The sequence below is a fragment of the Bacillus rossius genome, chromosome 2 (genome assembly GCF_032445375.1).
Source record: "Bacillus rossius redtenbacheri isolate Brsri chromosome 2, Brsri_v3, whole genome shotgun sequence".
NCBI classification, from domain to species: domain Eukaryota; kingdom Metazoa; phylum Arthropoda; class Insecta; order Phasmatodea; family Bacillidae; genus Bacillus; species Bacillus rossius.
The window spans coordinates 55,169,708-55,192,809 of NC_086331.1; the positions used below are offsets into that span (position 1 = coordinate 55,169,708).

At 37.7% G+C, this 23,102-nt stretch overlaps 1 protein-coding gene across 2 annotated transcripts in view; it reads left to right on the forward strand.

Moving 5' to 3' along the window:
* LOC134529296 (flotillin-2) overlaps window positions 1-23,102 on the forward strand; it is a 413,942-nt gene that overhangs the window by 370,253 nt on the left and 20,587 nt on the right. For both annotated transcript variants that reach the window (XM_063363204.1, XM_063363203.1), the window contains exons 3-6: window positions 4,807-5,008; window positions 6,243-6,475; window positions 19,146-19,265; window positions 20,173-20,387. In XM_063363204.1, coding sequence (XP_063219274.1) covers window positions 4,807-5,008; window positions 6,243-6,475; window positions 19,146-19,265; window positions 20,173-20,387 — 770 coding nt within the window. The remainder of the gene's footprint in view (window positions 1-4,806; window positions 5,009-6,242; window positions 6,476-19,145; window positions 19,266-20,172; window positions 20,388-23,102) is intronic.

Consider the following 23,102-nt stretch of genomic DNA (forward strand, 5'->3'; position numbering starts at 1 on the left):
TAAAACTGTCACCTGACACACTGGGAGATCAGGACCTTAGCACACCAGGTGATCAGAACACTGGCGCAGTTGGTGATCATCAGTGTTGTTAAGTAACGAATTACAAGTAATCGGATTACTTGTAACGATTACTTTTCAAGTAATTTATACTTGTAACGAATTACATTTAAAAATGTAATTCGTACTTGTAATCGGAATACATAACATTAATTGTAATCGATACATTAAGGTAATCGATACTGTATATTTACTTGCCGTTACTTTTATTCTCGGAACGTATAATGAATACAATTAAGAACAAGAAGATCATAGGTACACTTTTGTATTAGTAAAGTTTATAATGTTACGCTTGTAGTGCTACGATCGTATGCACATCATCTATGATCAAAAATGAAGATCCATAGTGACTTGCAGTGTCTCCAACATTACCCTATCCTAAAATCTGCATTTTTAAAATTTAACACATCGCTACCGTCAAGTGCTCCCGTTGAGCGTCTTTTTAGTGTTGGTAAAGATGTTTTTGCCTTCAAGAGAGGGAATCTATCTGATGAGAACTTTAAAATGCAATTGTTTTGTAAGGTCAATTCCAAAATTTGAAGAGTGTTACTTTTATTACAGGTAGCTACTTGTATGAAGTCTTTTGATGTTATTCAAGCAAGTTTGTACTCAAATATTATTCATTTAATTAAAGATAATAAATGTAATCAATACATGAAATCATTTTTTTAACAAAACATATATGTATGTATGTTTATTAATGTAACAAGGTGTAAAAAAATGAATCCTAGGTCAGTTTTAAAATGGGAGTGGAAAGTAATTGTAATTGTAATTTTACTGATTACTTCTATATAAAGTAATTTTTACTTGTAATTAGTTACATTATCACCACAGTAATTGTAATTGAGCCCAATTACTTTTTCCGAGTACTTTTAACAACACTGTTGATCATAACCCGGGCGCACAAGGAGATCAAAGCCCTGGCACACTGGGTGATTAACACCCTGGCACTCTAAGGGATTTGAAACTTGGTTCCTTGTCTCACCGACATTCTCCTATTGTGTGGCATACTCACCACTTGGTAAGCTTTTTTTTTTGTAAATTTTAAGTGATTCTAGCATTTAGTTGGCAACAGCATTTCAAAAACTCTGACAACATTCGGTCGGATGTAAAACAAGTGTATTGTATTTTAGTATGTATGTTTATAGTTTAATTTTATATATTATTTTTATAGAAATGGCTACCCTTTTATTGTAACTAAATTATAGCTTTAAGAAATTTAAGTGTTTGTTCATCTGTGGACAATATGAAGTTCACTAATGGACTTGTAGTACGTGCGTGCCGCACGAGTGGGCGTGGCAGTTTAGTGGAGCGGGTGGAGGCTGTGAGCTGCGGGACACTCCGGTCTTTCGCAAGTATGCTGTGGTGTTTGATTAGCGTTTACGTTACGTGGTGCCAAATGACATGGGTCATGAAAAGCTAGAGTGTGATTGTGGCGGAAATCGGCTCGTCTTTCAAGCCTGTCCACGACTGGTGCTCGCGCTTCTGCGGGTAACCACGTCTGTCTCGTGTTAGCGAGGCAAATCTAGCGCATGCGGAACTAGCATGCAATTTTTTGAGGTATGGATATCATCGCCGAGAGAACAAGTATGTCTCGACCATCTGATTTATTTGCCAGCGAACCCAGGAGTGATAAATGCGTCAAAAACAGCTGTTAAAATCAATAGATTTATTTTTGTTCCCGACTGTAAAAGAAGCATCCCGAACTAAAATTGAGGTGGCATCCGGAAAAAGGGCACATAGACCTTTGTGCCCTTTTTTCCGACTATCGCTTTTTTCTAACACGCCATATTGGTAAGAATATTCTGTGAAAATTTCAGTTCAGTTTCTCAACACTATAGTTCAGAAGCACAGTTTTTTGTAAACACATGTTTCATAGTTGAGAGCATTTTGAATCATAACATAACCTAGTGATACAGTGTTATTGTAGTTTGTGCTTTAAATGTCCATTATTAATTAACTACAATGATTAATATAACTGAGCCAGTTGAAAATAAGAGATGATTGATGCATCAGTATGTAAATAAGAAATGTGAAAGTTCAAAAATTAGTAAAGTTCGAGGTGAAGAGTATGTTACACACGAAGGTGAAGTAGTTCCATCAAAATATTTTACATTGGTTAGTAAATATTGTAAAAATATACACGTTATGAAGATTTTCCACTTCAAGATCAGTGTAACTTATTTGACTCATTCCACAATGGGCAAAACAAGGAACTTCAAGATGCCTGCCTATCAGCTTGTATGATCCTGTCTGCTAATATCAACATTGGTAACAACCAAAAGAAACCTCGTCTCAAAACTTGGTCTTAATCCATGAAGCAGAATGGGACTCAGGTTATGGTGTGTCAAAAGTTTTCACTCACTATTTTTCAGATATCTGTTAAAAGGCTTCGTGTTATTCAGTCTAATCTCTTAAGTGGAGCTGACTTTTAGGAAAGGCGTGGTACTCACAATAACCGTCCACAAAAGTTACACGGTGATATTACAAGGCTCATTTACAACTAAAACCTAGTGATATTAGCTACTATTGTGCCCATAAAACAAATCTGAAGTATTTTGAAAATCCAGAACTCACTGCTAAAAGCCTTTTTGATATGTTTGAGATCTATTTTCAAGAATCGACCAACAGGCCTTTCAAACTTTCATATCAACACTATCGTTAGCTGTTTAAAAGCCATTTTAAAAACGGGTTTACATGTCATAAGACAGACATGTGATTTTTGTTTTGAGTGTTCCCGAAAGCTGTTAAGAGATGCAAACGATCCTTGGAAAGTGAATATGGAAATCCACAAAAAGAAAATAGAAAAAATTTCTGTAAGGGCAGATTTTATTTCCAAGGCTAAAGATGATAATGCGCCTTACTTAGTTGTTGGGGTTTACTATGGTCAAAACTACCCTCTTCCAAAGCTCAGCGTGAACAGCCAGTTTTACAAAAGATGTATTTGGCTACATGTCTTTAATGTTCATGTGTTTAACGACGATTCGTCATACTTTTATTGCCATGTGGAAACACATGCTAGTAAAAACAGCAACTCGGTAGTGTCCTTTTTATATGACGCACATTGAAGAAAAATCTGCAGAAGTTCCCAAATACCAAAAGAATCGTTTTAATTTCTGATGCAACGGGAGGACAAAACCGGAATGCTACTATAACTAAATGTTGTACCTGGTTTGCAAAAACTCATGAAATAGAAGTGGTTCATTTATATCCAGTACGTGGTCACTCATTCAGCCAGTGTGGCCGTAACTTTGGTCTTGTTCTCTCAAAAATAAAGTAGAGGGAAGTGATCGGAAGTGCAAGTCCTTGGTTAGAAGCTATTGTTACTTGTAGAGAAAATCCTTCAAGATTTGAAATGACGATGGATCGAGCCTTGGTAAAAAAAAAAAATGGGGTAATGGCACCATCCAACTTTTTTCTTCCAGCACCAACATCCAAGGAAGTCCACTTTAATGAAGTTTTGTTATGATGAAGTACACTAAAAGTGGTAGTGTATTGTGTTCAGAAAACTACTTCCCAGTGTACACACCATTCACATACTTAGCAACATTAGATTTAGAAACTCTGAAGAATGTTAACCTAACAACCGTCCCCTTTCCCAATGTTAGTTAGTGCGTGTAAAATAGATTATGTAAGTAGTTTGTGTTCACACTTTCCCCAAAGACACTGTGATTTTATTGAATAAATATTGGCTGAATTTAATCAGTAACATAGACCACATAACTTTTATGTTACATGCAGATTTGATTTTGTAGGCTTCTTTAACCACCTTTAGTTATTTTTCTTCCGCATACTTATTTATACAACCAAGATATTTTATACTCTTTGAGTGTACAATAAATTAATATTAAATTTTTTATATCGTAGAGTACACATTATTTTTACTCTAACTCCTGGTTGGAAAAAGACATGTAAAACGCTTATTTTATTTAACTGTCTAATTAAAAAGAGAATTTTTAGATCAAAAACACCATACAGATAAAACGTAAGTAGTTATACAAACACTTATGATAAAAAACGAAATAAATAATTTATATCTTAAGAGTTATAAGTGTTTAAAACTTTTAAGGCTCAATGTCTCAAAATCAACTTTGACTTACGTGCCCTTTTTCCGGATGCCACCTCTATTGTCATATAATGTTTTTTCAGCGATCTCGTGAAATAATATAAAAAGGTCTATAAGTAACTTTTTTAAACTGACAACGCTGTTTTCACGTGTATAAGTGCGACAAACCCAATCGCCCTGCCCCGCCCACAAAGACTTGGCCTGTAAGCATTTTGTTTAATTTCAAATATTAATGAAATTATGTATTTTGATAGCCGTGTGTATCGAGTTAGAATGTTAAATGCACGGTGTTGTTTTGATGCACAGTCAGTTGAGTTTTTAAACCTCGTGTTCGTTTGTTACAGACGGCTTAGTTTTGTATATTTATTTGTAAGTGTAGCGATTTACAACACATGTGTCATCTTAAAGAAATGGTATTTTATTGTACAGTTTACATAATGCTTACGTTATTTTCATCACAATAAATGTATCGTTAATGTTTAATCTTTTTTTATTTACTTGCTAGTTCTTACAACCACTGACTGCCACGTGGGGCGCGCGGTGGACCTAGCTCCCGGGAGGGCGCCGGAGTGGTCGCTTGTCCCTCTAGTTCAGGGGACAGACGACAGTTGTAAATATTAGTATTCAGAGTGAATGACGATCACATAGACACATCGTGCTATCGACACTTGTGTTTGTGTCAGGTGATGACCTTGAACCCCATGTGCGAGAGCGTGGAGACAGCACAAGGTGTGCCCCTGACGGTGACGGGGGTCGCTCAGTGCAAGATCATGAAAGCAGAGGAGTTGCTGCAGACTGCCTCCGAGCAGTTCCTGGGGAAGACTGTGAAGGAAGTCAAGTCAACTGTACTGCAGACACTGGAAGGCCATTTGCGTGCCATTCTTGGTAAGTTTCTCTTATATTGCTTGCATTTCTTTGATCACCATGCACAATGTATTTTAGTATACACCTGCATATTAGCCGCAAATTTCTTGCTTTTAAGAACTTTATATTGCTTTGCAGAGATGTGTTATTACACAACTGATCACATCAGCTTTGCTGTTGAGTTATCATTAGTATAGTGATTAACATTATTTTATATCAGTCTGCATGCATGGCTCGTAAATTTAAACTTGACCTCAAATTCAAAATAATTTAATTTTTTACTTAGTGTTTAGCTACTCTCAAGAGTGTGTTACAAATAACGTGTGATTGAAAACCACGCCGACATTGCTTAGTATGTTGTGTGGAACTGTAAAATCGTAATTGTTTTAGATCGGGAACATGCCTGGATATTTATAGCTTGGGCGCTGTGAGGTGTCAAAAGGTTTTGGATTGTTTTGGGTGGCCTAACATGTAGAGATGTTTTGCCAAGCATATTGTATCGTATGTTGTGTGACTGCGGGTTCGTCAGCTAATGTGGATTACACACCCTGGAGCTTCTGCGAACTTAAATGCCACCCAGACGCCACATTCCACACCAATAGATTCAAATAATGGGTCTTGTTATTTGGCCATCACTGTCTCTAGATATTACACTTCTTGACTATTTCCGGTGGGATGCCATGTGTAGTATGGTTTATTCTACTCGTTTAACATCAGAGGAGGGCTTCATTGCACTTATCCACGCAGCGACTGAAACACTGGGCACACAAATGACGTGCGTAAATCTCATAACCGCCGATGGAGGCTCTGTAATAAAGTAATGTACTGCATAACATAATGCTCTCGTTGAATTGTACGCACATCCATCACCATATCCGAACCGTTATTAACCTTCGACGCCCCACAGCGCCCAAGAGATGTTTTTCTCCAGACATGGATCCTCACTTGAAAACTAATAGTTTCCATTACCCAGTAACATACTTAGCGTTGTCGGTGTTTTTTTATTAACAATTCTGTACACGGAATGCTTGCAGTTTCCTTCCTTTTTCGTGGTTCAGCATAACACCAAACTGAGGGAAAAGTGTCCACCATAAGCTTCGTCAAGCCACAGAATGTTATGAGAATCTACTCTGAAGTATCGTTGAGTAATACAAATTTAGATGACGGACATTGATTTTTTGCAAAACCGTGCGATGTGAAACCTTCATATCGAGCAGGTAAGTGATAAGTGTACGACATCTGACTCGTGTCGCAGGAACGCTGACAGTCGAGGAGGTGTACAAAGACCGGGACCAGTTCGCCGCATTGGTGCGCGAGGTCGCAGCACCCGACGTCGGCCGCATGGGCATCGAGATACTATCGTTCACCATCAAGGACGTGTACGACGAGGTGCAGTACCTGGCGTCGCTGGGCAAGTCACAGACCGCTGCCGTCAAGCGAGATGCCGACATCGGCGTGGCGCAGGCCAACAGGGACGCGGGCATCCGGGTGAGGAGGTTGTTTCATTGCCCTAACATGTTCGTTTTCAATCCCTGAGTGAGACGGCGCGACTGGCAAACGTTGGACCCGCACAATGGTCCAGCCATTCTGAACTCACTCTAGGCAAATGCTGAGAATGGTTCCTTACTCCAGGCCATGGCAGATTCCATCTCTAAAATCCCTGATTTGGGTCTTTTCTTGTTATACTATCTATAAAAGCCTCTTTGACGGCGAGACGTCATGCACAACTAAAATATTTTCTGTCAGGGCATTCGAGGAGGCCTAAAAGCGCGTGAGTGCTAAGAGTGACACTTGATCATGGAGCACATGCTACATTCACCTACCTGCAAGGCGGACACCAAACTTGCCTAACTTCTATTATTAATATGGCATATCTTCGGAAGGCAATGATGGACTATCACGGAATTATCTCATTCAGCCCGACCCAGTCACGTCATTGTCGTCTCCCCTTTAGCTATGATTGGTGGTCCAAACCAGCCTCAGGACTGACCACCCAATATTCAACATAATATTATTATTACTCTTATTATTATGTCTGTCTGTAATGACATTGTCGACAAAATTAATAAATATAAATGTTAGTACTTTATTACGTGATAGTATGTAAATATTGCTGCAAGCTTTTGAATGCAAGTCCAGGTCATAATCACAAACCTTTTTTTACATATAATTTTACACTAGTACGCCACCCTCATTTTACAAATGAAAGTAAATGATATATTCTACTATGTTTTCACAGATGTAAGATCTCTGTTATAAGACACATTATTCCCTGATTTGTTGCTAAGCTGCAAATAGTCTTCAATATTTAATATAAAAAATGTGTTCTAAAATTAGAGAGAAAAAAGTTTTAATATCTTTTGTTATTTTTAACAATATTCCTGGGTGTTTGAAAGTTCATAAATAGCCTGTATACTAGTTGAGTTAAACAGGCTGCCTATCACGAATGAATTAACAACTTTGTATAGTGAAACCAAACATGCAGTTTTCTTGCAAGTGGTGAACCTGTGAGTATTCAAAAGAGACAACCTTTTCTGTTTATTTTCGCAGGATGGTCAATAATTTGTCATCACACATTAGGAACAGTTCATAGCTATAAAATTATTTGCGAAAAGATAATTTAATCCCAGAAAAGGATTATTCTTTCAGTAATGTTATTTGGTGTTTCTTCAAGAAAACACAATTTTGCGAGTGCTGGTTTTATCTCAATTAATATATATTTTCTAGGTTTTTAACTGTCACTTGTGGGTGGGGGGGGGATGTGATGATCCATATTTCCTTTTTATTTTCACATAAGAAATCATATCCTAGAAAGTGGGAGAATTATATTTTCCGTAACATACGCATATAATCTTAGAAACCTTTTTATGATACAGATTAGTATTTGTCCACCTTTAACACAATTTTTAGTTTTATTATTAAAGTGTTACTGAAAGTTATACTTTGAAATACACCAATTCCTCACTTCGCACGACTAATAGCTTCCCTAAAAATATTCGTGCTATCCGAAACCGCGTATTCTGAAGCATTAGTCTCCGTAAATAGCCAGGCTAATTTACTTAAGGGCGCGGTTCAGGTGTTTTGAAAATTTTCTCTCATTGCGATAGTTCACTGATCATCTATTTTAAATTGTGAAAACGTCTATTGCTGCTTATTCGAAGATCTATCTTTACTCTTGCAGTTAAAGCTATTACTAATTTGATAAAAATATTTTTAGCACTTATAAGAGTACCTAGAGCATGAGTCAAAACTGCTGTCTCACAATTTAGTTATTTTATAGATAATTTTTCATTTATGCATGATATCAAAAAAATTTTAATGCATAACTTTTCTTTTGTATTTTTTGCGAAGGCTATCACAGATAAAATTGGTTCAAAGTGCTGCGTTATTGAGAAAATAATTATTTTCTTTATTATACTGAATACATGTTATGACAAACTCGACACTTTTAAATGCAAAGAAGTATTAATACTGCTGATATTGTAGGCTAAGAGGTAAAATAAGTTTTACAGATTACTTAGATATTTTGTGTGTTTCGTTACCATGGTAATTTACTTCGCTACAATTAAAACAAACTGTGTACCGCGTGCCTCAATGGTAAACACAGTTCTGTTCTCGCTCACTAGAATGCGCGGGGAGTGTTGTTGACGGAACGGCGGTCCAGCAGGTAGCGGACGACACTACAGTGTTGCCGCCCGGTTCCTTCGCCCGTTCTGTTCGCGGCTGGCGAGAAGAGAACGAATTAGTATCAAGCAGTGATTTATGTAACACTTTCTTAGGTGCTATTTGGACGTAAGATTTGCTTCCCAAATTTTATATGAATTGTTTGCTACCATAGTTAGCCGATCCAAACGTAACAAAGTAAAATATATTAGGGAACCACGATACATTTTAGAAGCACAAACATGTTTTAAAAAAAAGGTTAATGTTTAAAAGAAAACGACTTTCACTGTTGCAAGAGGCGAGCAGATTTTTAGGTAGATTTAGAAGAAGGACTAAACATTACCATCGTGCAATTTCAAGGAAATGTTTACATAGTTTGTTGTGTCATGGTTCATGGACCCTAAAACCATAGGCTATATATATATATATATATATATATATATATATATATATATATATATATATATACACACACAATTTTATGAACACTATAACAGCAGTTATTTTGTACAAATCACTTCCGAACTAATAAATAAAATAAAAATAGTAGGCCTAATCGAAAATCTTGGTCGAGTTCGTTGGGCAAAATCTGACTGAAAGTAGAGAAATAGGGAAAATTAAAAAAAAAAATCGTTTCAACTACCTTAGTATGATAAATATCGTATCCGTATGAAGTAACTGCATATCGTTTGAGTAATACTAAAAACGTTTGTTAAACACGACAAACCATAATTGCAAGGGGTGGAAAAAACCGCAGTTGGAGGACAAAAATAGTCATACCTCCCTTATTAGGCCCGTTCCACAATGACACGGAAACGGAGACGGATTTCACGGAACAGAGCCTCTACAATAGCACGCAAACGGAGACGGACCCGTACGGACCTGCTCAGCAGTGCTGAAGTCTTCCTTTTACATTACTCCGTTAGACCAATAGGAGCACGTTATTTATTCACTCCAGTTGTCAAGCTACAGTTGCGCGTTCATGTTTATTAAGATATTAGTTTTGACTAATGTTGGTTTCCGTATTTCTCTACTACTTTTTTATGCGTGAACAACAAAACAAGATTTGTTTTGAAATTTGAATTGTGAACGTGGGTTTCATCATGACGAATTTTGATGAACTTTTAATTTTCATGGTTAAATATATACCTGCTATATATGAGAAGACGGAGAAGGACTACTTTACCACCGCCACAACGCAAAAAAAAAAATCGACTTACTACATTACCAAGTTAACGACCATATATTTCGATTTAACAGGTAGTTCACTTGATACTCGTAGTTTTCAGTTACGTCACGCTCGCTCTTTCTTATTGGCCAAGATTTCTTACGGGTCCGTGTATTGAACTAGAAAAATACGGACGGAACGGAACAATACTCCGTTTTCGTCTCCGTTTCTGTCTGTTCCGTTTCCGTGTCATTGTAGAACAGGCCTTAGGCACACCTTCGAATCCGTTCGAGTTGTTAGTAAATCCAATTTTTATTATAATATTAAAACTTTTATTTGAATCAATTTTTTGATAAAAACTATTGCTCCAAGAGTTTGGAAAATCAAGGGTTAAAATAAATACATTAAAAATGTATTAAACATAATAAAATCCTTTCTGAAGATTGTCTACAATTTTAAACAAATTATTTTGTTACATCCAACCATTACCTAAAGAAGTGAAGAAAAAATAAAAGGGTTGAAAGACAAAAACATCTTACTTCCCTAAGTAAATAAATACCTATCGAATCCGTTCAGGTTGTATCTCCAACAATATAATCAAAATATATTGTCTGAAATAATATTTTTATACAACCAACCATTGCTGCTAAGAGTGGAAAGTCGGGGGTGAAGGACAAAAATTTCACAACATTCTTACTAGGTACAATATCAAATCTGTTTCTACTCTAGATACTATCTATAGCATTTTTCTGAATCAATTTTTGATAAGACAAACCGTTACAGAAAGTGGTCGAAAAATATCTTCCGTGCGATGTACTCTATCGAATTCTTTATTATATATTTAAAAAAATTATAAATATTATCTTGAACATTCATCTCAAATAAATGTTGATACCACTTATCAATAATGCAAGGGGTCGAAATAACGAGGGCCGAAGTCGAAATAAATCGTTAATTTTTTTTAAGGGGTAAACTATCAAATCCATTGTAATTTATTGTAAAATATCTTAACACTATCTAATACTTTAGCTGACGCATTTTTTGTTGAGACGAAATATGCTGCAAGAGGTTGTAATAACAGGGGTTGAAAAAAAATTAAAACTTCCTTACTATGAGTAGTATCAAATTCGATAAAACTTAATGTAAGTTCTTGAAGATGTTCAAGACGTTTCTAGGAGTTCACAGAATGTTTCAAAAGAAATATACTCCTAAAAATATACATATTTTATGTAAAAAGATTCTTAGCTTTTCTTTAAATAGTTTGTTTAAAAGTAACTCTCAGGAGTGATATATAATTATGCCTTTATTGTTCTCGGGTGGCTTTTCATGCTTATTTTCATAAATACATAATTTTTTTTCGTATTATGCCACATTTATTTCATTCAATTTTTATAAACGTCTTCATGCTTGTTGACCTTTCCCTAGCGACGGGGAAGCAGTCAGCATATAGCTTTAGTTACCCAGAAGACAGTCTTTGAGATGAGAGTCTGGAAGTTAGGTGTGCCTAAGTCAGCGACAGAAGTAGTGTGCATACAATAATTAAAAGTGCCAAGTTCATCAGAAAAGTAAGTGTAATTATTTTGACACCGTAATCTGTGGGTTTAATCGTTGAGAAAGCAGAGGTTATCTACGGAGCGGCGTTTTGAATTAGCTGGCACAGTCGCCGCCAACCAGACACCATTTCCGGACCGAGGTTACTAAGTTACTATCATATACAAGGTATTTTAATTTTATTTTGACAACATTATTGTAATTTATTGTTTTTGTAGCGCATTGTTACTGTGTTAACTAGTAAATAAATGCAGTGTTCCAACTCCAATTATTTCCAGTAGACGCAACGCCCACTGAAATATTGATCAGCGTGGCTGTAACTGGTTGGTAGTCGCTGGCTCCTCTGTGGCATTGTGGTCATCGGTGAATTATGCTTGTTGTGAATGTACAGCGCACTGGCAAACTCCTCTCCTGCAACTCACATCGAACGCCAATGAATTATCATGTACTTTGTAATCATAAAGATTGTTTCAGAACTCAACGAAAACAGTTTATAGACTAATTAATAACGGTTCTACATCAAAAATGCTAAATTAAAAATGTGTCGTAATTTTTTAGTTAGGCCTATGAGAATTAGAAAGTGTTAAAACACCCACCTTTTATTATAAAATATTGCTACGCAATTCTGAGTAACACTACAATTGATAACAATTCCTAATACCACAATGCCTAACTAAAAAATTACGACACATTTTATATATATATATATATATATAAAGTAGTAGTAAATGTTGGTTTCTCTGTTTCCCTTGTAAATAGAAACCAAATTATGTGATTAAATATCCGTGTTATTTGTGTTTTTTTGACAGCATTTGTAATGATTTAGGTAGGTAATAAAAATGTACCATTCTAACTGACAAGATTATTGTTATACCTCTAATTTTACATTCTACTATTGTACTAATTACATCTAAGTGACATAATGACGATATCTGACATTAATGCTACTTATATATTTATTGTGACCTTGTGTTTCCGATTTATTTGACTTCTTGTATGTGAGTCATAAGTAAAATATAACTATAAGACATTCAAAATTTAGGTTACCTAGACAGAATTAAAAATTGTGGTATGATTGCGCTTGTTTTAACTTTTGTTTTCAGCGTTAGAAATTGATATGTTAGTAGAAATTTATTAAAATGTTTTTACATAAAAATTTGTTGTCTGTAAAGTCGGTTTACGGACGATAGTTTAACGTGACGTCATAACAAAACTTTGATGAAATTATTGCATACTTTTATGAATAAAATTGAATAATTTTTATTGAATTATCACTATTCTGTATGGATACAAAGAAGGAGTGAAATGAAATCTACAATTTAATTGATACATTTACTTTTATTTGCACTCATTAATTCAAATATGTTTATTACTTTAACGAAGATATTATTTTAACTATAACTTTTATACATGTTTGCTATTTAACTTCTTCCAATCTGTGTTATTCTGTTAAGGATAGGACGATGATAGGAAAAGTAGGAAACGAATGGGAGTTTTCAAGTTTAATGTGCCTTGAAAATGTCAAATCTATGGTTGTTCCAATCGAGTGGAAGAGAGATAGATGCGGCGCAAGCGTACAATGAGCGTAACGGGACAATGTGCGTAACGGGACACTTTCGTGCGTGTAGCCGGCGTTCATCTATTTATTAGACGTCACGTCAAAAAGTGAATAACACTGTGTATTATTGTTTTATTTCTAAACAAATTTAACTCCAATTATTGCGTACAACACGGTAATGTATTTTTTTTTTTAAATGTGTGAACTCTGGAGTGTGTGAAGTGTTTCCCCGCGAGCCGCCAGCCAAGCTTGTCTCTGTTCCGGCGGACTGTCAACACGACCAGGGTCTAGGCCTGGGGTGGGCGAGGAGGGAGGTGGAAGGAAGAAGGGGAAGGGTCGAGCAGAACTGGCAACACTGCGGCTCTCAGCCCTGTCCTGCGCATGCGCGGGTGAAACCCACACATTCCTCGGGGAGGGGGGCGGCCGACCTTCTTCGCGTGTCTAAAGCCGGCCAGGGGCCCGTTTCACAAAAGAGACAAGTCTTGTAATACTAGTGTAGCACTAGTATTTTTGTCTGGTTTGACAAGTCTCTGTTTCATATAGAAATTAGTACAAGTGACAAGTGACAAGTAAAACTGTTTTTCTGCAGTTTGACAAGTAACGTGTTTCACAAAGCGACTAGTGCTTGTCAAGTAAATGATTTGTTTCTGAAAAAAGTGACAAGTGTGCCGAGCTGAGTCAAATAGTTGACAAGTAGTAGATGTACAGCATTTGGTCCTCGGATAGTGAAGAAGAACAAATCTACGTCAATGTAAGGCGAGGGAAAATATTTAAATTAAGAACTAATTGTAATATGGAGACTGTTATTCAATGAACCTGCAACATTCTTCCATTAGAAATCAAGCTTTGTCAGTAAAACAAGTTTTAATAGCATTGCATTGGTTGGGTACAGGAGGACAGTATCATTCAGTTGGCGACATGCATGGTGTTTCTAAGGCTACAGTGTGTCGAGTAGTACATTCATTTGTCACAAGTGTAAATTATGTGTTTCTGCGGGAGTTAGTGAAATGGCCTAATGATATGCACAGTGTGTGTCAGCATTTTCATGAAATAGTTGGAATGCCGATGGTATGTGGTGTGATTGATGGAACACTAATAAAGATTGATGCACCAACTGAAAATGAAGCAACTTTCGTTGATCGTCATGGCAATCATTCTATCAACTGTATGGCTGTGTGTGGTCCAAATTTACAGTTCTTCTATGTCGATGCGAACTGGCCATGAAGTGTCCACGATGCACGTGTGTTGAGAAATAGTACGCTGTATGCAAGGATGATGACGGGGTGGAGACCTATAGCCAATGGTATTGTTACGATTTCCCTGCGGGTTCGTAAAGGATGGCCCAATTAAAGATTTTTATCACACACAGTTTTATTTATTACTACTACTTGTCACTTACAAATAATCTTCTAAATTGGCAGATAATTAATTACACGTAAAGAAATGTCAATTCCCCAGTCACTCGTTTCACACACCTCGCTGGGCCGCACTTCCGGCGCAACTCTCGTCGCAGCACCCCTCGTGGGTCTCCGCCGCGGGACTCCGTCGCCGCACTCCGCCGCCGCCGTCACACCCTTCGCCGAGATCCCACTCGACGACTCGCTCGCCACTTCACTCGGGACTCCGCCGCGCCCGCGACTCTATCGCCCGGAAACTCCCGACTCCACTGAACTCACTCACTCCCTGCCCTGGAACCTTCGTCCAAGGACTTCGCCACTCTGCCGCACCCGCGGCACTATCGCCCGGATCTCCGCCGCGGGAGAACTCAGTCTCCGACTCAGACTGACTCTCTGACTGACTCGAAGGTCGGCCCAACCTCCTTAAATAGCCCTTGGGTTCCCATCCAGAACAATCGGGCATGTCTCCGAGATATCGCGCGACCTTCGCCGTCGAAATGCCCAGAAACGCATCGTGAGTCCTCGAAGGACGCGGTGGCTGCTCTAAGAACGCCGATAAAGGCGTCTGAGTCATTTTATTCCGCAGTGCGGCCTCTTTTAAGTAACCCGATCTGAGGCAGGTGCGCGCTGCGACGGTCAGGATGTAGCGAGATAGTATGACACGAGATACCAGGGAGAGGATGCGGGTGGAAGGGGGCCGCAGACAGGCCGAACGAGTGCGGCGATGCCACGCACTGCAGCCAAGCGCGATCGTAACATTATATTACTTGGTGATAGTGCTTATCCTTTGAAGGAATGGCTTATTCCTCCAATAGTTACAAATGACAATGATGAAGCTGAGGGGCGATTTTTGAGATCTCACAAGCAGACCCGCAGGCTTATAGAAAATGGATTCGGAGTTTTAAAAGAAAAATTCCCATGTCTGAATCACCTTCGTGTTGATCCTATATTTGCAGGAAATATTTTCCTGTGTTGTGCAGCCCTTTGCAACCTAGCTCGTATTACCGAAGGAGGACATGAAGCCAGGGCCGCAACTAGGGGGGGGGGCAAGCGGGGCATACGCCCCGGGCGCAAAGCTGTGGGGGCGCCGAAATCGCTTGCAATGTAATTCCTACTACAACTGGTAACTAGTAAAAAGTTGTTTAACTTGCATGCCAGGAATGTCTAATCTGATTTACAATATAACGTCTCAACATATTTAATGAACAAGTCTAGTGATTATACGGACTACTTTATGGACATAGTGGGTTCATGCATGGAAGTTACAGTAGCACAGAAACTGTTACATGTAGGTATGGAAAATGCTTAAATAGCACCATTTTTCCGTGGGAGAGCCCCCGGACCCCCCGCTTTATTGGTGTGGTATGTGCAAAAAAAGAGTGAAGGGGGGGGGGGCGCAATTATCCATTCATGCCCCGGGTCCCAGAGACTCTAGTTGTGGCCCTGCATGAAGCACAAAATAATGAAAACATTATTGAAGAAAATGCTATTCCTGAAGCTGAAGAGGGCGATGCAAGAGGAGAACAAGTTGGAGGTTGGAATCGTTTGCAGGAAATAATTGACCATTTCCGAAGATAAAGCATGAAGTTATTTTACTCAAAAGTATTTTGTTACATACATTGAAACTTCTTCCATGAACAAATAGGCCTAATTAACTTATACCTATACTTAAACATTTAGTTCTTTTCCATATGCAAATATATTGTCTGCGTCCCATCTTCATTTTGAATGACGTTGTTGTCTCCTATAAAAAAGACTCCATCACTCTTGTCACTATTTTCCATGTGCTCTTCTAATCCTCTTGTATACTGTGACTTTGTTAACGACAGTCGTCTCTCCAACTCAAGAATTTCGAGGCGTGTTTTGTAGTTCTGCATTTCAAGATATTCCAGTTGAAGTTTCAGTTTTTTCTTTCGGAGCTCTTTATTTTCCAGAAAATCACTATGCTTTTTAGTACCTCTTGTGACCCAATGTCTTTTTGCTACAAAACAAAAGCACATTACTTGACACACAACAGTCAGAAAAAATGCAAGACCAGTTACAATTGAATTAGTAGGTAATGTGTATGTAGTGATAAAGTAAAAAATGAACACATAATAAATAACTGCCATTCGTATTGATTATTATTATTGTTGCTCATGCATACACACATCTTGGCAAGTGTAATGAACATCCTGAGCCAAATTAATTGGAGGCGGGGCTTCAATTATTCATAGAAACTCTCATAGAGGTTTTATTTTCTCTGTGATGTAAAAAACTACATTTAATTTTATTTAACATTGTTCTCGACAGTGCTAAATATGTGTGTTAAATACTGTTATGGCAAATAATCAAAAATATTGCTTCATGTATGGCAGTTTTTATTACAACAAATGTTAACTTTCATTATTCTCGTGTGACTGGACAAATAGTGCTACAGTTATAACTTCTTAGTTCTTTCATAACGCGCGCATTAGAATACTTAATAATTTATTGTATGATAACTCGTGAATGCTGAAACTCTAATACAATATAAACATACCAACATGATCCATACCTTTTCCACCTGAGAAATCATCTGAACCTGTTTCGTTGGCGTTATTGGTTGTCGATGTGTGCGCAACGACTTGCTCAGGTAACTCACAATCTACTGACACAGCTGGGTGCTCAACGTCACCATCATCTTCCAAGGAATTTGGAACACCCAGACCACTTATGACGGGTGATTCTTTCCCCAAAATTTGGAGAACCATTAAATCAATGTCGTTTAAAACAGCATTTGGTCCTCCTCCACTTCCAGTGGTTTTTGCGTTGTCGACTTTAGCCTATAAACGAAATAGTTCATTGTCAGCATTTCACAAGTTATATTTGGACAATGTCACAATACTTACACTGCTGTAATATGATTATATATTATATGGATAATATTATATTTGTCATCTTTTTAAAATAAATATTTAACTTACCAATGTCCTTTTCCTAATGTTTGGCCAAAAGGTGTCCCTGGTATATTGCCAGTCTTTGGTATTTCCAACAACTCCCATTGCCTTTCCTCTTTCATGAACGGCAATCCAGGCTTCCGATTTACTTTTCTTTGTAATTCTTGGTGAAAATTGTCCAAATAGAACATCTTTCCTATCATTTATTTCACGCAAAATATTTAACTTGCAATCCCTTTTCCCAGCCATAACCAAGAGTAAACAAACAGCTGACTTGTCAAAATGGCCGCCACACTAGTCAAAACACTATTATTCTACAAGTGTTGTCAAAACTTTTATGAAACAGAAATTACAAGTATTTGTCACTTGTCATCTCTACACTTGTAACTTGTCACTTGTCAACTTGTACGTTTTGTGAAACGGGCCCCAGGAGAGAGGAGAAACACACCCTCCCCGTATGAAGAGCCTGACTCGAATGACCGCTGTTCCCAGCTACGCAGACACTTATACTGACCGGGCGGAGTGGTCGGGTAGTTGATTTCGATGGTTTTATTCACATTTTTGCCAAAACATAAATATTTGTTAGAGTAGTGATTTTTAGTCACTGAACCGCGCCCTTAATGTGTTCCAAAATGTATAGGGAAATATTCTTTACGTAAATTAAATGCGTAGAATAACACTCAACGATAAATATGTCACACCATTTATCTTTATAAGCCTACCATCAAATACTTTGTATGACAAATACGACACTGCATAATGGGAGATAGGTGGTTATGTACGGCAGGTTAGTTTGCTCGCCCGGGCGTGACCTTCAACTCAAGTCGTATACCTTTCCACGAACTTTCCATACCATCCTTCACTGGCAGTGAAACTGATATTACTGTCCGTGCTTATTCGTGTATCACCGCTTGGTTCACATCAGTCCTGTCAAGCCCATGATTTTCTTTTCGTTGCAACATTCATTTAACATCCTTTTCCATGTGAATCATCTGTTCCGGTATCTAATGTCAAATATATTCCCGCTAGTAAAACAAACAGCATCATACTTGTATAAACATTTAATAGAGTCATTATTTCGTACGATTGTGCGCATAGTTGACTTGCTTAAAACTAAAGTGCGACAAACATAAGTGTGGCCTTCATGACAGTTTGCATGCCGTAATACTTCTAGTTTTGTCTCAAATACTTGAGCACAATGCATTATGCTCGCTTGGAAAGCATGATTCCAATATGATTCCAACTGCAGGTTCTTGCGCATGTACAGTTACCGGCAGTGGCGGATCCAGGATTTTGGTTTGGGAGGGGCTTGACCCAGCTGAGGCTCGGCTTTATCAAGGCAAACACTAAAACAATAGTGGACCCAGATGCTTTTGGAGGGGGCTTGAGCCCCTTAGCCCCCCCTCTGGATCCGCTACTGGTTACCGGCAAACGAATAGGTGGATGTTGCTTTGTGTTTGTGCGTGTAAGTTCCCTGCCACTTGCTAGACTGAAGTTCATTACGGCCCGGTGTGTGGCCGAGCGACAACGGTACGGCCCGGCGGCATACGCGCGGACGTAAAACATTTGGTTCTTTACATTCAATAGCCGCAACTGGACTTGTCATAGTGATATTTGTACAACAGTCGATAGCGTAAGTAGACCTGCGCGTGCATCTCTTCCCCTCTCGTACAGCTAACTGTATGCCACGGAACTTCTGTTGTTTATCGAGTTGAAGCAGATTTCTTAGCGTCATTCCCGAGGCTTTTTTTTTTCCTTTGGCGATTTCGTGCTAACTGAAATTTACAGATGTGCTATTCAACACTTGGGCAGTAAAATTAACATCGCGCTAAATGAATTGCACGTAATTTCAAGACATGCTAATTGAGGGATTGGTGTAAAATGTTTTCCTGGTGCTTTTCAGGAGGCAGAGTGTGAGAAGTCTGCGATGGATATAAAATATAATACAGACACCAAGATAGAAGACAACTCCAGAATGTATAAGTTACAGAAAGCCAATTTCGACAAAGAGATCAATACTGCTGTAAGAATTATTTACTATCATTTTGTAACACTAAATGGTACTAATAAATAGCATATAGAACTAATGTTTTACATTTATAACAGAGCTATATTGTTTAAAATTTTGGGTCAATTAAGATTCAATAACGTTTTCATCATATTTGAAAAGGTAATGTTAAGTTTGCAGTATATTATTGTTTATTTTCTAATACATAGGCTATGACAAACAATTTTATATATTCCATCTAAACTCTGCACACATTTTCCCTACTCAGAACTATATTGCCTAAATTTCACTAAGAGTAGCAAAAGTCAGTATTTAACTGATTTTATCAGAAACAAAAAGAAAATTTTAAACATCTTCATGATACAAGGAGGAAATGATAGATGGGGCATTGTTTTTAATCTGTATAAAACCATAAGGGTGAAGCCTTGTTTGCCATAAACAAGGTACATATGTCATAATAAATTAAAGCTAAGGACAGGGCATCCAGTAATCCTACTGATTTGGCAATTTAAGGAGTTTGCAGTTCTCTGGAGTGTACCATAAATTTATTCCCTACAGTAGAACAGTGACAGAATGTCAAAGTGGAGGGAAACTGTAGTACCTATTCTGAGAAAACTCAGTGAACATTACAACTTCCTTAATGAAAATATCTGGGAAGGTCCAACGCTATATAAAAACTATAAAAGGAGGCTAGTGTGCTTTTTGTGCAACCATTGATCTATTACATTACTTTCATAATATAGGCTACTTATACATTAGGACTTTAAATTTCAAACAAATCTAATCATAATGATATGTTAGATTTATTTACCAATTTTGAGAACACACATGTGAATCCATTTGTAATGTTCACCCATTTGTGCAGTAAAGTAAACACTTGTCTTATTTATTAATGACTGTATTTGTGTGTTTGCATGCCTAGAAAGCAGAGGCGCAGCTTGCTTATGAACTGCAAGCTGCTAAAATTCGACAAAGGATTCGCAATGAGGAGATCCAGATTGATGTGGTTGAGCGTCGGAAGCAAATTGAAATTGAAGAGCAAGAAGTGCAGAGAAAAGAACGTGAATTGAACAGTACTGTTCGTTTGCCAGCAGAAGCCGAGAGTTACAGAGTGCAAACAATTGCCGAAGGAAAAAGGTAAATAATAAGTTGTAAAAATTATTATATTTGGTAGTATTATCAACATAAATAAAGTGGAAGATACTATGTTGACATTTGAAAACATTAGAGAGTGGAAGTTCTTGCTTTAACAGAATTTTGATATATGATAGTCTATCTATATATTTCCATAATTTTGATGCATATAATTTTCAAATTAAAAACTAATTTTGGGCCTCATACCAGATTCAAAGTTATGAACTGTATCTGTCATCACCAAGTGTGGCTTCAAGGAGGGGTCGGCAAGCGAAAAGGATCACATTTGCTCCCTGTGACGGGCAGAAACGACTGGGAAGCAAGTGCATGTTAGTATGGGGATGCAGAGCCCTGCACTAGTGGTCAGGGGCGGCTCCAGGGCGGGCAAGCCCAGGACCTCCTGCTGGCCCTTTTTATTTTTATTCTATTTTGTCAAAAATATGGACAGTTATGGAAAAGGAGGGATTCAACTGTTATTAGCTTCTAATTTAGTGATGGTCATTACCTTTCAATAGAGTATTTTATGATTTTAAGTAGAAAAACACTTAAAGATATAATTTACAGATATAATGACGTGATTTTATAAGAATTAAGTTGTATGCATTTATAAAAATAACCTGAGTACAATTTATCAAGAAAGAATATAAAAATTTCTTAAGATATATTGGAAAAACCATTGTCAAAATCTAAGTTCCAGGTGAGACTTTAAAAAAAGTTTTTGTAATGAGTATATTTTTCTAATTTTCCAATGAAGGTCTCCGGAACCCCTATTTCTCTAGGGGTAATTATGCCCCCAGCCCCACCGGTAACGCCCCTGTCAGAAACTTTAGGGCTCCACAAATGTAAATTGCCCAGGGTCCCGCAAAGTCCAAGACCACCTCTTCTAGTGAGTATGGCTGGTCATGTGACAAAATTAATACAGAAGAGAAACACAGTGTTTCAGGCTTTAATGGGGGAATGGTGTGGCTGATGTCATTCTAAACTGAATAGATGTACACAAGTTTTGACACCTTGTAAATGTATTGTATTTTTATTGTATTTAACTAAAGTTTAGTATCATAAAATTTGTATATAACACAAGTCAATCTGTGTTAGTTAATACAAGACAGCCATAACAAATACAAAATTAACACTATGTAAAGTTACCTGCATCCAAAATAATGATTATAAAAGTATTGTTTGAAAAACAATATGACTTTCTTTATCAATTCACTAGAAACTAAGAAACTGAAGCATTCATATTATTGACGTCGTCCGGGCCTGCGGCCCTTTTGAGTCCGATATGCCACCGCCCAAACACCACCACCCTCCATTCAAACCTCCCGTTAACGAGTGCGTGCGCGTGTGTGTGTGTTGGTCGCCCGGCAAGAGGGCGCTTAGCTGCAGTGTTCGGGGGGGCCACGTGGGTCCTTAACCCAGTCAGCGGCGTGTGGGACGCCCTAAGAGCCCACTGCGGTTAGGTAGAAGCGTGCCCGACGCTGAGAGCGGGCTCGGTTAGGAACAGGTGCTGCATTCGAGATCAGGAGGGCTAATATCTCGCCTCACACAGGCCACGTAACGCCCTGAGTAAGAGCCTGTAGCCAGGTCCACGTGCCCACTCACATGGTGGCGCCCACTATTTATACCACTAAGTTAAAAACGTAACACCGGTACGCCTTCATTATTATGAAATAACCCTTAGAGGTTTGCTGTTGCGATGTTTAAATGTCCAGTTGCTCCATGTTTGCTACATGCAGAGCTTGGGAAATAACTAATAAAGTTCTTAAGAAGTTCCTATAATATATTTTTAAATTATGTTTTATGTTACTTTAATACAATATGTTATTTTTAACTGTTATATTATTTTTAGTTGTTTATTTTTACAAAAAAAATGTATTAATCATATTGCACTCACTAGGTATGCAAACAACATGCAAGCAAATATTTACAATTGTACAACTGTACCTACAGAACTGTTTGGTTATAATAACTTGTTTAAAAGCTGTACAAATCCACCGATCGTATGGGATATTTAAAAGCCAGAAACCATTTGGAAAGTGTAACAGTCTAAATTTAAAGGGAAAAAAAACCTGTTGTATGGCAAATTGAAAACATATCTTTTTAACATTTTCGGTATTCAGTCTTATATAACACCTAGTTATTTTTAGAGCTAGTAAAATTATCTTATGTAGCATGTACTCCTATCTTATGTACTCCTACAAATCACACTAATTGAAAAGGACCAAAATTAAAATCACAATGCACTGTTAACAAACTAAGAAATTAAAACTATTATAACGGGAATTTCGTGACTTTTTTTTCTCTAAATGAGCTGCTACAGTATTGAATTAACAACTCTGCTTTGTGTAGGTGAATGAATTCGGGTTGCACATGTCAGGTTTATTAAAAGGAGTTGTACCTAAGTCTGCATTTAGTGCAGATGGAGCAAGGTGGTGCAGCAGTAGGACACTGGACTCACATCCCAGGGGACCCGGGCTCGAGTGTCGGGACGGCCATCTTAAATGGCGTTTTCCATGTGTCCTGAAATCACGCCAGGAAAATGCTTGAATGGTTCTTTTGTAGTCTTTAGCCAGTTCCTTACCCACGTTCTCTGAACTGTGTGAGTGTGTCTGTCTCTGAACTCCTCACTGTCAATGACACATAAGTCTCAATAAAAATAATTTAATTGCTGGCAAAAATTCATTAACAGTCTGTTATATATTTACTTCTATGAGAAGT